Source organism: Rhinatrema bivittatum, chromosome 5 (genome assembly GCF_901001135.1).
Source record: "Rhinatrema bivittatum chromosome 5, aRhiBiv1.1, whole genome shotgun sequence".
NCBI lineage: Eukaryota > Metazoa > Chordata > Amphibia > Gymnophiona > Rhinatrematidae > Rhinatrema > Rhinatrema bivittatum.
Window position 1 is genome coordinate 239,147,500 of NC_042619.1, and position 15,468 is coordinate 239,162,967.

General features: G+C 45.1%; 1 protein-coding gene across 1 annotated transcript in view; it reads right to left on the minus strand.

Moving 5' to 3' along the window:
* The window catches only part of LOC115092419 (trifunctional purine biosynthetic protein adenosine-3-like), a 131,152-nt gene that overhangs the window by 38,038 nt on the left and 77,646 nt on the right, over positions 1-15,468 (minus strand). Inside the window, exons 15-19 of the mRNA XM_029603252.1 lie at positions 14,548-14,700; positions 11,068-11,271; positions 10,180-10,332; positions 5,900-6,030; positions 259-400 (exon numbers count right to left, since the gene is read on the minus strand). Coding sequence (XP_029459112.1) covers positions 259-400; positions 5,900-6,030; positions 10,180-10,332; positions 11,068-11,271; positions 14,548-14,700 — 783 coding nt within the window. The remainder of the gene's footprint in view (positions 1-258; positions 401-5,899; positions 6,031-10,179; positions 10,333-11,067; positions 11,272-14,547; positions 14,701-15,468) is intronic.

Sequence of the window (15,468 nt, forward strand, 5' to 3'; positions counted from 1 at the left end):
GCAAACTTGTTTGCAGAACACCTAATGAGTGAAGAGACTAACCAATGGCCACAAACTTCCCAGGAAAGGTGAGCACATATTCTTCTACAGCAAGGAAGACGAGCAGATTTGACCCTTGTGTCTTGGCACATGCCACAGCAGTTTGAGGTCAGTTCACAGACGTGCTCGGGGCACAGGGGTAAAGCCTACAATATTGTATGCGCAATGCATGCTCCGAAAAGAGGCCATGGAAGAGTTTCATTATGCACAAACTCTTACCCTTCCATTTTTGGAGGAAGAAACTTGACAGAATCCTTTTAAATCCTACAAGGCAAATCAACTCAATGGAGAAGTCCTCAAGAATTTTGTGAATGGTGCTTTCAAATTCTGAGCGACTTCCGTACAGCTTATGGTCAATCACCTAAAAATACACAGGAAATAACAGCAGAATTAGAACAGCAAGAACTTTGTGCACAGGCAAAGCACAAAGATAAAAGGTAAAGTCCTTTTTTTTTTTTACTCTTTAGTTATTTTATCCACCTTTTCCTCTCACTTCTCAAGAAGGGTAAAGAAGGCAAAGCACAATTCCTTCCACAGCTAAACCCAGAGATCCTTGAAGACTCGAGGCTAACACACCTGAGATTGGCACTTGGTAACCTTCTTTCTTGGGACTGTAAATACTGCTCTATAGCACCCCCAGCAAAATAACTTACACTTTCGTGGATAAGTGCAAGGTGATGGATATAGGGAAAAATAACCCATGCTATAGTTACACAATGTTGGGTTCCATATTAGGTGCTACAACCCAAGAAAGAGATCTGGGCGTCATAATGGATAACACATTGAAAACACTCGTGCACCTTGCTTGTGCCGAGACCTAGGGGGAGGCCCCATGGCTTTCCCCGTTCCCTCCACCTTTCCCTCCCTTTCCCTATCTAACCTACCCCCAGCCCTACCTAAATCCCCCCCCCCCCCCTACACCTTATTTCATTGTTACGCCTGCCTCTGGCAGGTGTAACTTGCGGGCGCCAGCTCGCCATCCCCGGCACAGGCCGCTGTGCAGGAGGATTCTGGCCCGCCCCCCAACGCCCCTACACCCCCACCCCGAACTGCTGTCATGCCCCGGCCATGCCCCTGGTCCGCCCATTTTTTAAAGCCCCGGGACATACGCGTGTCCCGGGGCTTGCGCGCGCTGCCAAGCCTATGCAAAATAGGCTCGGCGCGCGCAGGGGAAGTTTTTCGGGGGTTACGTGCGTATCTTACGTGCGTAACCCTTTGAAAATCTACCCCTGGGTGTGGTCTCACCATAGAGTGATACAGAGTTATTATGATGTTTCCCATTCCTTTCCTAATAATTTCTAACATTGTTTACTTTTTTTTTTTTTTTTTTTTACTGCTACTCCACACTGAGCTGAGAGAATCAAAGTATTGGAGTGCAGGAGTAGCTTGGTGATTGGTGCAGCAGGCTGTGACCTAGGATTGCCAGGGTTTAAATCCTACTACCACTCTGCATGATCTTGGCCAAATCACTTCACCCTCCATTGCATCAGGTGCAAACTTGGATTGTGAGCTCTCTGGGGATAGGGAAACACCTACAGGACCTGAATGTAATCCGCTTTGAAGTGCCGGAAAAGCTGAATATAAATCATAAAGCATATCCACAACAATCCTCAAAGCCTTTTCCTGGGTGGTAACTCCTAATATGGAACTTAACATCGTGAAACTATAATGTGGGTTACTTTTCCCTATGCCCATCACTTTTGCACTTGCCCACATTAAATTTCATCTGCCATTTGGATGCCCTCTCAAGGTCTTCCTGCAATTTCCCACAATTCACTTGTGATTTCACTACTCAGAATACTTTTTAGTCATATGCAAATTTGATCACCTCACATGTTGTTCCTTTGTCCAGATCATTTATATATATAAATTAAAAGGCACTGGTCCTAGTACAGATCCCTGAGGCACTCCACTTTTTACTTTTCCCCACTGACCATTTATTCCTACTCTCTGTTTCCTGTCTTTTAACCAGTTTGCAATCCACAATAGGACATTGCCTTCCATCCCATGACTTTTTATTTTTCTCAAAGTGTCTCATGGGGGACTTTGTGAAACACCTTCTGAAAATCCAAATACACGTTTATTAACCCCTTCAAAAAATGTAGCAGATAGATGAGGCAAGATTTCCCTTGTGTAAATCCATGCTGGCTGTGTCCTATTAAACCATGCCTTTCTATATGTTCTTTGATTTTACTCTTTAGAATATTTCTACAATTTTTTCCAGCACTGAAATCAGGCTCACTGGTCTATAATTTCCCAGATAACCTCTGAAGCCCTTTTTAATGATCGTTGTCACATTGGCCATCCTCGTCTTCAGGTACAACAGATGATTTCATTGATAGTTTACAAATTACTAGTAATAGATATCCAATTTCTTTTTTTTAGTTTTCAGAATTCTGTAGTGTAAACCATCTGGTCCAGGTGATTTGCTACTCTTTAGTTGGTCAATTTGCTCAATCTCAGCACCCAGGTTCACTGTGATTTGTTTCAGTTCTTCTGAATCAACATTAATACCATTTCTGTCATGAATATTTCTGTAACAACTTCTTCAGTAAACACTGAAGCAAAGAATTAATTTATTCTTTCAACTGTAGCCTTGTGTTCCCTAAGTGCCCTTGATCATCTAACAGTTCAACAGACTTCCTCACAAGCTTCCTGTTTTGGATGTATTTAAAAAAAAGATTTGATTATTAGTTTTTGCCTCTATGGCCAGCTTCTTTTCAAATTATCTTGTTACCTACCTTATCAATGTTTTACATCTAACTTGCCAATGCTTATGCTTTTTCCTATTTTCTTCAGCTGAATCCTTTTTTCAATTTTTGAAAGAAGTTACTTTGGCTAGAAGAACCTCTTTCACTTCACCTTTTAACCATACTGGCAGTTGTTTGACCCATTAGTGTTCCTGGAAAAATTTGAGCAGCATAGATTTAGATGGCTAGTATGATTTTACAGAAACTCTATTTTTTTTCAGTTTCCCACCATTTTATTCTGTACCAGTGCAGCGATGAAAGATTCTAAATTCTCCATTTCTACTTTCGAATCTTGTATCTTCCCAAAAATTGGCTGGCTAGACCCCACGTGTCACTGTGTCTGTCCTTGAATGTTAGAGGCCAATTTTTCAACGTCAAAAGAACATTTAGAAATTGACCTCTCCAGAGTCACCAAGACATTCGAGATAAAGTCTAGCTGGCTTTTAAAGGACATTAATCCTAGCTTCATTCACGGTGTAATAGCAGCTGCAGGGATGGTGACATCAGTGCTGACCTCTGGCGCTCATCTCACCCAATGCAACACCAACTCCCCACATCACAAAAACAACCATCAGCAGCTAAAAAAGTAATACAGGCAGCACAGTTCCAGAGAGAAAACTATGCACCTTCCTCTTGCGCTTGTCTATATTTGCAAGATAGAAACCAATAAAAAGCATACTGCTGCGGGGGAGCTCTGGGAGAACAGTACGTCTCTCAGATGCAAATACATTTGTAATTGTGTAGTAAGGATGGTAACTGTTTCTTCTTCCCTTTACAAAACTGTTATACAGTCTGGCCCCCAAAATGTTCTGCAAGTCCTCCTCCCACCACTCTTAATAAAGCCCAGAGGTGAATGAATGTCTGCTTCTGCAGCATTAAACTATAAAATGATCTGGGATCCTGTTAGAAAAACAGGCACTCTAGAAAGCCATTGGGATAAAGTGGTGGGGTTGCTGTGTTAGTCCACATGAGTGCATATAAAGGTTAAAAACCTAAAAACAAGATATAGCCCAATAAAAAGGTATCGCCTTATATTAACATAATACATTTTTTTGGCTAGCTTTCAGGAGTTACCACTGCCTTCACCAGGGACAAACCGACATTATCATCATCGTTTCATGCTTTTTCAACAAGGCGCGCTCAAAGCATATTGCAGCAGGTTTAGATCTATGTCAGAATACATACACATAATCACACAGGTCTGCATATATTTAGAGCATGCATCTGGGGATAACATATGAGGCAAAATCAGTAGCGGCACAGGAGGAAAAGAATCCAGCATTTAAAGTAACAAGGAGTAACACTGATATTTAATGTGACTAGGGGTAACACCTGAAAATATGATAAAGTGGGAAGCAGCCTAGGAGGGATCATGGGAGTCCCATATTTAAAGATAGCAGGAGCATTGTTGCTGCATCTTGCATGGCAAACCCTGTTTCCATTTCTGGACTGAAGGCTCCTTCAAAGAGCCAGATTTTTAGAACTTTCCTGAACACTAACAGGTTAGGTGTTTTCTGATGTTTAGTGGTAGGGTTGGGAATGATTCTGAGAAGGTTCTCTTTCTAGTACTGCTAAGGTGCAGGTCTTTAGGATGGGTGCTGGCACAATCAGACGGGCTTGTGGCAATCAGTGTAAAGCGTGAGAAGGCCTGTTAGGGGATGAGGCTGAGGGAAAGCAGTGAACTACCTTTAAGGGCCTTAAAGGCCAGTACCAGACTTGTGAATTTGTCTTGATAGTGTATTGGGAGCCAGTGCATCAATTTTAGGATAAGGGGGTGAGCCTTTCAAATTTATTTGCATTTAGTGGCACTCGGACTACAGCATTTTTAATGACCTGAAGGCATTAATTGAGGGGGGGGGGGGGGGGGTTTGGGATCCCCATGTAGAGTGAGTTGCAGTAATACATGCAAAAGATCACATGAGCTTGGATGACTATGGGTGGCAAAGGTAGAACCACTGAGGAAAGAACGGTGATGGCATAGTTAGCAGAGTTGAAAGAAAGCTCATTTAGCTATTACTAGGAGTTTGGAGTGCAGTACAAATCTGAAGCTAAAAGGCAGAGTTGTCCCTTCAAGGATCACTTTAGAAGTCAAGCTGGCAAAGACTTTTAGTTTGTTTGTGTTGGCCTAACCAGCTGGAGTTCTTCCCTAGACTTCATTCAGGTTGGCAATCGATTTGTCTGGGTCTTGACCAAGGGGGGTCCCAATAGCTGTATATGTTATCGGTACATGAGTAGCAAGCAGGGCTGGATTAAGGGGGAAGGCACACATAGGCAATGGGGGAGAGGAGTCCTCCTCCCTCTCCTTCCTGCAGGGGAGGGGGGCAGCAGTGGGGACGATCCTTCCAACCCTTCACGTTGCGGGTGCCACTTCTCTCCTTTAGGAGCTGGAAAATTAAAGTAAGAATCATCAGGGTCTGCAGCAGCCCTGGTGTACTGACTGATGCTGAGCTGCTCCATCTCTCGCACAGATTTCCATGGTAATAGGAAGCCTGTGGAAGAGGAGAGGGTGTGTGATGCCGCAGGATCACTCAGCACATCAGGGCTGCAGAAGGCCCCTGGGCTCATTTTTACTTCATCTTCCGGTGCCTAGAGAAGAGCAGCAGGTCAGTGACAGCAGGCTATCATTTAGGGATGGCAGCACCAGGGCGCCTTTATAAATCTTGTGCCAGAGGCAGTTGCCTACATGGCTTATTCCTAAATCCAGGCCTAGCAGCAAGTAATCTGATAACCTTTGATGAGTTTCTCTAGGGGAATCATATGGATATTAGACATAGTAGTGACAATAAAATAGATCTCTGTGGAACTCTGCAGGACAGAGCATAGGGCAGTGATAATACTGATCTCGGGGAGACCGCCTGGAAGCGATTTTGCAAAAAAAAGATTTGAACCTGGCTAGGTCTGGGTCTCTGAGCCCCAGATCCTGCAAGCAAACACTTCGGACTTCATAAACCAGAGTCCTTCCCACCCACCTGCCATTTGCATGCAACACAGCTGGACATCACAGGAAAAGGAAAAATTCCTGAGAGGGAGTCTTCCCCGCCCCCTCCCTGACAAGGGGCAAGCCAGCAGCTGGGAAGTGCTTTGCCATGCATGAGGGGAGGCATCCTTACTCTGCTGGGAACACCTGCTCTTGCTGCTCGCTGCAGCTCTTGTGCACGGAGCTCATTAGAAATGACCAGAGCCACCTGCGCACAGCTGCCGGGCTCCCTGGTGGAGACGATGAGTGCCTCAAGATTCCTGCCTGAAAGGAAGAGAAAAACCAGGAAATGTGTGAACAGTTTGTGATGCCTCATTTCCTTCTTTGACCACAAGCACTAACCCATGGCAGCTTTAAAAATGCGCCGTTTCATTCCACTGCTATAGGCAAAGCACGAATACAGTACAGAACACTGAAAAATAAACTCAGGGAAGGAGAATTTTAAAGGGCTGTAGCTATAATTTAATAAGGAGATCTAAATGTTTCATGATGCCTAGTTTTCTTCTTTGGTTCAGAAATCTGCATATGATTATGGCAATATTCATTAACGATGGCACAAGAGAAGGGCGGAGTGAACAACACACACATATAGAGAAATCACAACAAATAAATGTACTGGACAATAACAGTGTAACATCACAAAGATTGTTTATTTTACATATGCACACTGAACAATGTGCACAAAATTTAATACACAGTAAACAATTGTGTGAATGCAAAGGGGTCCTTCAAGGCAGGCGGGCAGCCAAGAGGGTGGTGGTGGTGGTGCTCCCAGGCAGGCTAGCCATGACTTCAGCAGTCACAGTGCTGTGCAGCAGCTCCCATGCAGGCAGGCCTCAACTTCAGAAGCTGAGGCAGAGGTAGTGGACTGGAGAGCTCCATGGTAGGCATGGCCCAGCTTCAGTGGCCATGGGGGTATGGGCGGCTTCTAGGAAGGCCTCAGCCTCAGGGGAGGTGGGGGAAATTGGGCAGGCAGGCCCAGGCTTTAATGCAGGGCTCGCGGAAGCATTGGGCGGAGGACTAGGGTGCTGGAAGTGAGTGGGGTGGCAGAGTAGCCGGTAAGGGCAGCAGTTTTGAAAGGACGGACAAGATGAGAAGTGGCACGGGAGAGGCACGGAGCTGGAGGGCTTTTTCTGTTTTTGAGTACGTATTTCTTCGAGGAGCTGGGGGTCGTTTGTCGTATGCGATGAGAGAGAGAGATCACAATCACATGATGACATCACCGCCTAGGGTGGCTGGACACCCTGCCACCGGCAATGCTTCAATGGCAGTGGGGGTGACTTCCAGCAAGGCAAGCCACAGTTGGAACACTCCCCTACCCCTCATAGTGGGGGGTGAGGGGTAGGGGAGTGGTCCCAACTAGGAGGCTATAGCGGGGCCTGTGAGTAAAGCAGCTGTGGCAGATGGCAGCAGTGGGGGTTCTGAGGAAAAGGTAATGGCAGCGGCAGCTTGCAAGCAGAAGGCAGCAGAGGCATATGGAACAGTGCCTCCTCCTGCAAACGTTTCCATTCTCTTGCAGCAGATATGTCTTCTGTGTCTGCGCCCCTCCTCCTGCCACCAGAGATTGCTCGCTTGTTGCAACTGGAGCGAGTGTGCCGGAAGAGGGAGGGCAATGCTGCCACATCCGCTGCTATCATTGCTCACTGGAACATAAGAAAATGCCATACTGGGTCAGACCAAGGGTCCATCAAGCCCAGCATCCTGTTTCCAACAGTGGCCAATCCAGGACATAAGAACCTGGCAAGTACCCAAAAACTAAGTCTATTCCATGTTACCATTGCTAATGGCAGTGGCTATTCTCTAAGTGAACTTAATAGCAGGTAATGGACTTCTCCTCCAAGAACTTATCCAATCCTTTTTTAAACACAGCTATACTAACTGCACTAACCACAACCTCCGGCAACAAATTCCAGAGTTTATTTGTGCGTTGAGTAAAAAAGAACTTTCTCCGATTAGTTTTAAATGTGCCCCCATGCTAACTTCATGGAGTGCCCCCAAGTCCTTCTATTATCTGAAAGAGTAAATAACCGATTCACATCTACCCGTTCTAGACCTCTCGTGATTTTAAACATCTCTATCATATCCCCCCTCAGCCGTCTCTTCTCCAAGCTGAAAAGTCCTAACCTCTTTAGTCTTTCCTCATAGAGGAGCTGTTTCATTCCCTTTATCATTTTGGTAGCCCTTCTCTGTACCTTCTCCATCGCAATTATATCTTTTTTGAGATGCGGCGACCAGAATTGAACACAGTATTCAAGATGCGGTCTCACCATGGAGCAATACAGAGGCATTATGACTTTTTCCGTTTTATTCACCATTCCCTTTCTAATAATTCCCAACATTCTGTTTGCTTTTTTGACTGCCGCAGCACACTGAACCGACGATTTCAATGTGTTATCCACTATGACGCCTAGATCTCTTTCTTGGGTTGTAGCACCTAATATGGAACCTAACATTGTGTAATTATAGCATGGGTTATTTTTCCCTATATGAATCACCTTGCACTTATCCACATTAAATTTCATCTGCCATTTGGATGCCCAATTTTCCAGTCTCGCAAGGTCTTCCTGCAATTTATCACAATCTGCTTGTGATTTAACTACTCTGAACAGTTTTGTGTCATCTGCAAATTTGATTATCTCACTCGTATTTCTTTCCAGATCATTTATAAATATATTAAAAAGTAAGGGTCCCAATACAGATCCCTGAGGCATTCCACTGTCCACTCCCTTCCACTGAGAAAATTGTCCATTTAATCCTACTCTGTTTCCTGTCTTTTAGCCAGTTTGCAATCCACGAAAGGACATCGCCACCTATCCCATGACTTTTTACTTTTCCTAGAAGCCTCTCATGAGGAACTTTATCAAATGCCTTCTGAAAATCCAAGTACACTACATCTACCGGTTCACCTTTATCTACATGTTTATTAACTCCTTCAAAAAAGTGAAGCAGATTTGTGAGGCAAGACTTGCCCTGGGTAAAGCCATGCTGACTTTGTTCCATTAAACCATGTCTTTCTATATGTTCTGTGAGTTTGATGTTTAGAACACTTTCCACTATTTTTCCTGGCACTGAAGTCAGGCTAACCGGTCTGTAGTTTCCTGGATTGCCCCTGGAGCCCTTTTTAAATATTGGGGTTACATTTGCTATCCTCCAGTCTTAAGGTACAATGGATGATTTTAATGGATCTGGAGAAAGTGGGTTGGAAGAGGAGAAACCTGGATGTAAGTGATAGAGTATACTACCCACACCTGCTGCTGAAATCTAAAAACTGCACATACAGCACTGTCCGATCCTCGCCTCTGGCCCAAAATGTGTAACTGTCTCATTTCTGCCACAACATGGAAAAGACAACTTTTGGTTCTCTCTCTGGGGCTGTGGCACAGAATTCCCTTTTAATCTGCTTTTCCTGAAAACAATAACAAATATTTTTGCTATAATGAAATAAAACCGGTACTCTGCCTCATAAAGGACTGTAATATAAGCCACAGACTCACAACCTAAGTTCATTACTATTTTTTATTTGTAAGCAGGTTGAAACCTGATCTTGTTTCAAGTTGATAAATAGGGGCTACAGAAGTGTCCTGTAGCCAGGCCAGGTCCTTTTAATTATTTCCTGGCTTATTCATTCTTGTTTATAGATCTTAAGGTGTTTCACCTCGTACAGCAGCAGTATCATCAAAATGGCTCAAAATATCCATCTGCCTCTGATGCTATGTCTTTCTTCTTATCCCTACATCTCTTTTCCTTTGTTGTCTTAATGTTTTACTTATGATTTTATGCTCTTTTTTGTGACTATTTGCAAGCGTGTGTGTGTGTGTGTGTGGCGGGGGGGGGGGGGGGTTGCCCCCTCGCAGCACCCCCTTGACTCTAGTCTCTGCTTAACCAAGGATGGATCAGTCTAGAAGACTGTCATCCCAGGAGCTTCCTTTCCTTTCTAGTTCACTCGATCTAGACCAGGCCTTCAGCTCTCAGCACGGGATGCTCACCTACCATCTGTTAGAGACAGAGAGTGGGATGTCAGCATGGGACCATATAAGGAGTGACATCAGCAAACCTGTTCTCTGTCTCCATCTACTGATAGGGGAGCATAAATCCATGCGCCTGGACTGGTTTAGCTGGCTGAAGAAGAATTACATTTAAAACCTAGTTTCCTATAGGGAAATTGATTTTATAATATCATCATATATGTACACTTATCTCCCTAATGATATTTAAATAATGACTTTGTAATATCGGCACATCGGATAATACTGGTACAAGAATAAATGCTTTGGATGATAATAAGTGTGTTACAGAATACTTAAAAAACAAGCAGTTATTGGCACACTCACTAAATGAATAACCACCAATAACAGAGCAAAGGTCTGGGGGGAGGGGGGAGGGATTTGTTCACGGAGGGCCATGTAAATGTACCTGTTCCGGAGGAGGTAAGAACAGCCACCCTCACTCTGCTCTCCTGCGTTCTGTCTGGCAGGTGATTATCAGTAGCTGCCGCTTTTCTTACAGCCTGGGAACCATTTGCTTGTAATACATTCAGAAGATTACAGATCTCAACAGACGGAGATCCTTTAAATAAAAAAGGAGAAAACTATATGTAAGGATCATTATTCACCAATTCCATCTCGGAGTAATGAGGACTGCCACAGCAACTGAGTAACAATAGAGGGGCAATGATTAGATATTTATATGCAGACTGATTATTGCCCCCTCCCCCTCAGTGCTGGGGTTCTCAGCTCTCATACTTTTAATGGGGAGAAAACATGCACACAGGAATTGCATTTTCAAATCTCCGTGCGTGCTTTACAGCGCATACTTTATGCCTGCTTCAATACAGGTGCAAAGTATGGGGGGGGGAGGGGCGAGGGGCTTTCTACCTGCCTTGTGATTGTCGGCACAATTTGAAAATGAGCTCCAAGAGAGTTCCAAAATTGCCCTCCGAATTTCCAATTCACTGTATTCATGATATCAGGTAATAAAAAGTGCTTTGGCGAAGGAAAATGATTTCCCGATTGTGCCAAGGTAAGATGAAGCACATGTGCTGCCAGTCTATCCAACCCAGAGGGGCCTGCATGTGTACCTCTGGAGTGCTTTGGGATCCTGTTTGGTTGAATGTTGCTGAAATAAATTCAACTTGTTCTTATGATTATCCTGATATTTGTCCCTCTGCAGGGGTGCAAGTAACCTTTCTCTGTTCATGTTCAGGTTATTCAGAGAATCTGACAGATACCTGCTTCGTCCACCTTCCCCTCCCCCCTTCACACCCAATGTTATTTTTCCAGTTTGTAAAACAATTGGAGGAACCTTTCTGGCGTGGCACCACTGTGCCGATCAGCCATGCCTCCTCCTGCCTCTGCACAGCCCTCAGAACCTGCTCTGCAGCCTCCTTCTCTACCACCAGGATGGCGCCGATGCCACAGTTAAAGGTCCAGGCCATCTCCTCTTCCGACAATGCACCTTCATTCTGCAGCCAAGAGAAAACCCCAGGGATCTTCCAGCTGTGTGCATCTGTAAATTCAGAGCACACACATCATAACATTGGGCCCATACAGCCATACACTGATCTGTACAAAATGATTTACATGGATGGAGGAGTCTGATTTGGTCCATATATTTATGACCCATGTAGAGCAAAGTTGCTTACCTGTAATGGATGTTCTTCGAGAACAGCAGAATGTCAGTTCTCAGACATGGGTGACATCATCCGATGGAGCCCGGCACAGAATATTTATGAGAGGCTTGACATGACCCCCAAGATGCAATCCTGCCTAGACATATCAGAAGGAAATGCAGCCTGCAGGCCAATTGGATAGCGTCTGTTTGGCAATGGTAATCCTCAGCCTGTTCTGATCAAAAGGTGGACTGTCTATGTATGGGTTTCTGTCTGCTCCAGACAGAAGGCCAAGGCTCTCTTGCAGTCCAAACTTGCAAGGCTTGTTAACCTTGGTGATAAAGAGGTCTGGGAAAGAATGTTGACAGGAGATGGACAGGTTAAGACAGAAGTCCGACTCCACCTTAGGCAGGAACTTAGAGGGTATGTGCAAGACCACCCTGTTGTGAAAAAAATTAGTGTAAGGTGGATAAATCACTAAGGTCTGGAGGTCACGGACCCTGCATGCTAAAGTGACTACTACCAAAATACAACCTTCCAGGTCAGGTACTTCAGGTCACAGGAGTGCAAATGGCTCAAAAATAGTTTTCATTGGCTGAGCTAAAACCATGTTGAGGGCCCAGGACAGTGGGAGGTTTTAGGGGAGGTTTCAACTGAAGCAGACCCTGTATGAAATGTACAACTATAGGCTGTACAGAGATGGGCGAAACCCCTACACTATGGTGATATGCACCAATTACACTCAGATGAAACCTAACAGAGTTGGTCTTGAGACCAGTTTTGGAGAGGTGTAGAAGGTAGTCAAGCAGTTTTTATGTTGCGCAGAAGAAAGGGTCTAGTGCCTTTTTTTCACACCACATGGAAAACCTCCTCCACTTCAGTCCATAGGACTTTTTGGTGGAAGGTTTTCTGGAAGCTACGAGAACATAAGACACATCTTCCAATAGATTGAGGAGTTGCAAAAGCAACCTCTCAACATTCAAGCTGTAAGCAACAGAGCCCGAAGCTTGGGATTTTGCAACCTGTCCCAGTCCTGGGAGATGATATCCGGGGAAGTCCCACATCTGATTGGTTTCCAGACAGACAACTCCCAAAGGAATGCCTATTGATCCCCTGGGCAGCCAATGGGTAGCTATGAGAATCATAGTCCTCTTGTCCTCCATGAGCTTCAACAAAGTCTTTGTTACCAGCAGAGCTGGAAGATATGCATACAGTAGACCCTGGCCTCAATACAGGGCAGAGGTGTCTGAGGCAAGCTTTGAGGCCAGCTTTCTATGTGCTCTGTACATGGAGCAGAACTGAGGAACCTTCTTGTTCCAAGGGGCCGTGAACAGATCCACCTCTGGACTTGCCCAGAGGTGGAAGATCCAGTTCGCTACTCCCTGGGCCAGAAACCTTTTGTGGCCATTCTCCAGACTGGCCAGATATGTTGCCCTGAGCACCATCCCATGGGACAGGACATATGACCATATCTGGACTGCCTCTTTACACAGAAGATAAGAGCCTGTACCTCCCTGCTTGTTGACATAGTACATCACTACCTGGTAGGCTGAGTGGACCCCGTGTTTCTACACTCCAGATCCTTATGCACCGGTTCTTGGAGAGTGTCCTGCGGCTGCTATTTCAGGATGTCTCGCATGTATTGGCCCACGAAGAGCTGGTAGCCCTTATGTGGGCAATGAGCATAGCTCCCTGAAACACCTTCCTCTCAAGCGTATCCATGGCCCTCGGCTCCTTTCCTGTGGGCATTGAGGAATGAGTCCAAAGGTGCTTGGCCTTTTTGACAGCGGATATGACACAATCAATTGTTGTGGAAGTTGATGCTGTTGAATCCAGAAACCTTTTGGACAAGGTAAATCACGTCCACCTTCTTAGAAATGGAAGCCACCAAGAGGAGTTTTTCCCACATTTTCATCAGCAATTCCACAAGGATTTTGTGTACTGGGATTGTCATGATCTCCTTAGGAGACTCTGCGTACTGAAGAATATCCAGCATCTTGTGCCCGATATCCTCCTCCGACTGTAAATTAAATGGGATGGCATCTGCTATCAGCCAGAAAAAACCTGCAAAGGAAAGGTCTTCTGGAGGAGACTTCCTTCTGCTGTCGGGAGGAGAGGGATCAGAGAGGAGGCCATCTGATGCCTCATCTTCCGAAGTCTCCAAGAAGCCTCCCCCACCAAGGGTCAACAGTATCCTCCTCATTGTCATTGGCAGGGGATGGATCCCAAGACATTTGGTCCTTGGCCAGCAGTATGGGAACCGGTTCAACTGGCTGATGGGCCTACATCCTGAGGCTACTGCAGACTTCAGGGGAGCTTTCTCCTCTGAGGAACTGCGGATGACCACCAGACCAGACAGAGGCAGCTCCAATGCCCCAACAGGTGTTAATGCCGCTGTGGCACCAGCACTGGTAGCGGTGGCAATAGGGCACCGATACATGCATGAAGGGAACAGAGTAGTGGCTCAAGAAGCAACAGTGCCAGTCCTGGTGCCATCAGTGCAACGACACTGAGGCCCTGCAGCGCCGTTTCCATGGCCTACTGCTGATAGACATAGACCTCCCGCACTGAGGGCATGGCTGGAACCTCAAAAATAACATAGCGTCACAAAATAAAAGGGAAGCAATATCAAAATCGATAGTGGTGGCTGATGATGGCACCAAGAGCACCCCTGCCCGGGGGATCAACAGGCACCGAAATTTTCCAAAAACATCGAAAAACCTATCTAAGGAAGATAGTGGTTTGAAAAGAAGGATCCCATGTCTACTCGCGTGATCTCGATAACACTTGTAGCAAAAACTACGCCAGGAAACACTCATATACATGAGAAAAAGTAGAGAAAAAACTGAGACTCACTTTCCCGTGAAACACCAGGCTCCGCGTAAAAGAAAAGACTGAAGGAACCCCAAGTGGCGGTGTGGTATAATGTGTGCTCAAGTATGCTCAGAGAAGCTCAGTCAAAGTTCTAGAAACTTTGAAATAAGTTTTCCATGCCGGGCTCCATCGGAAGATTTCACCCATGAGTGAGAACTGTCATCCTGCTGTCCTTGGAGAAATGCAACATTGCACCGATCAGATATAGTTAGGAGGGGCACGTCCCCCATCCACGTGCTTTCCTGCTTATTTTATTTTGCTTTTCAAGATACCATTTAAACTGTTTATTTCCACCGTACCTAAGGTTACAGCGAGTGACTCCGGCAGAGCCCTGGGGATGTTTTCCAGCAGCCCTCCCCTGCTGATGTGAGCATAGGCCTTCACATGCCCCGACCGAAGGACGGCTAGGAGTGCTTTGCTGTAGATCTTAGCTGGAGTTAGCAGGAGTTCATCTGTGAATATAGAAGATTATCCTAGTAGAGATTATAGTACGGCCAACCTATCCTCATGCTATCCCTTCTTGCTGAAAATAACTGATACATGAATTACTTTTTACAGGTGTTTTTTTTATCAATGTTTCCTCTCTTTGTATTCCCTACCTTCTGATTTCCCATGCAACATAACAGGCATTATAATCTGGCTTCCTATTTGACCCTGATAAAGATCAATGGCCAGCAAGGACTGCACCTGGAACAAACAGTTGGCATAATTTGGGGGCATTTTAAATCCATAAGTGTTTCATACTGATATGAGGTGCTACATGCTAAAGCAGTCAGGTAAGCCTCAGTTGACTGAAGATGTGTTCAAATGCCACCTGAGCCTCAACAGAAGAAAGACTGTGCATGATTTTATTACCATGTACTATATGCACCATGCTCCACACTTGCAGGTCAAGGCAACATGGCACTGACAATTCACAGCAAGGCATCACATTTATAGTAAAACATTTAAAAAGCCATTGCCAGGATTGGTAAAATGGGAGTTTACATTATAGCTAAAAACCATATCAGCCACTAAAATTTGGCCACTTTTAGATTTTCATTAAAATAAACAGCCACAAGGGCTACTAGAAAAGGATAAAATTGCAGTTTGCCTGAGAACGTGCCAATTTTCCCATTCGATAGGAGCAGAAGTCTCGGTTTTGCTGTCCCTCCATAGGGAAAGTAAGGGGTCTCCATCTTTTGCATGCAGCAGCAGCACATTTATTATTTCTTCGCTCC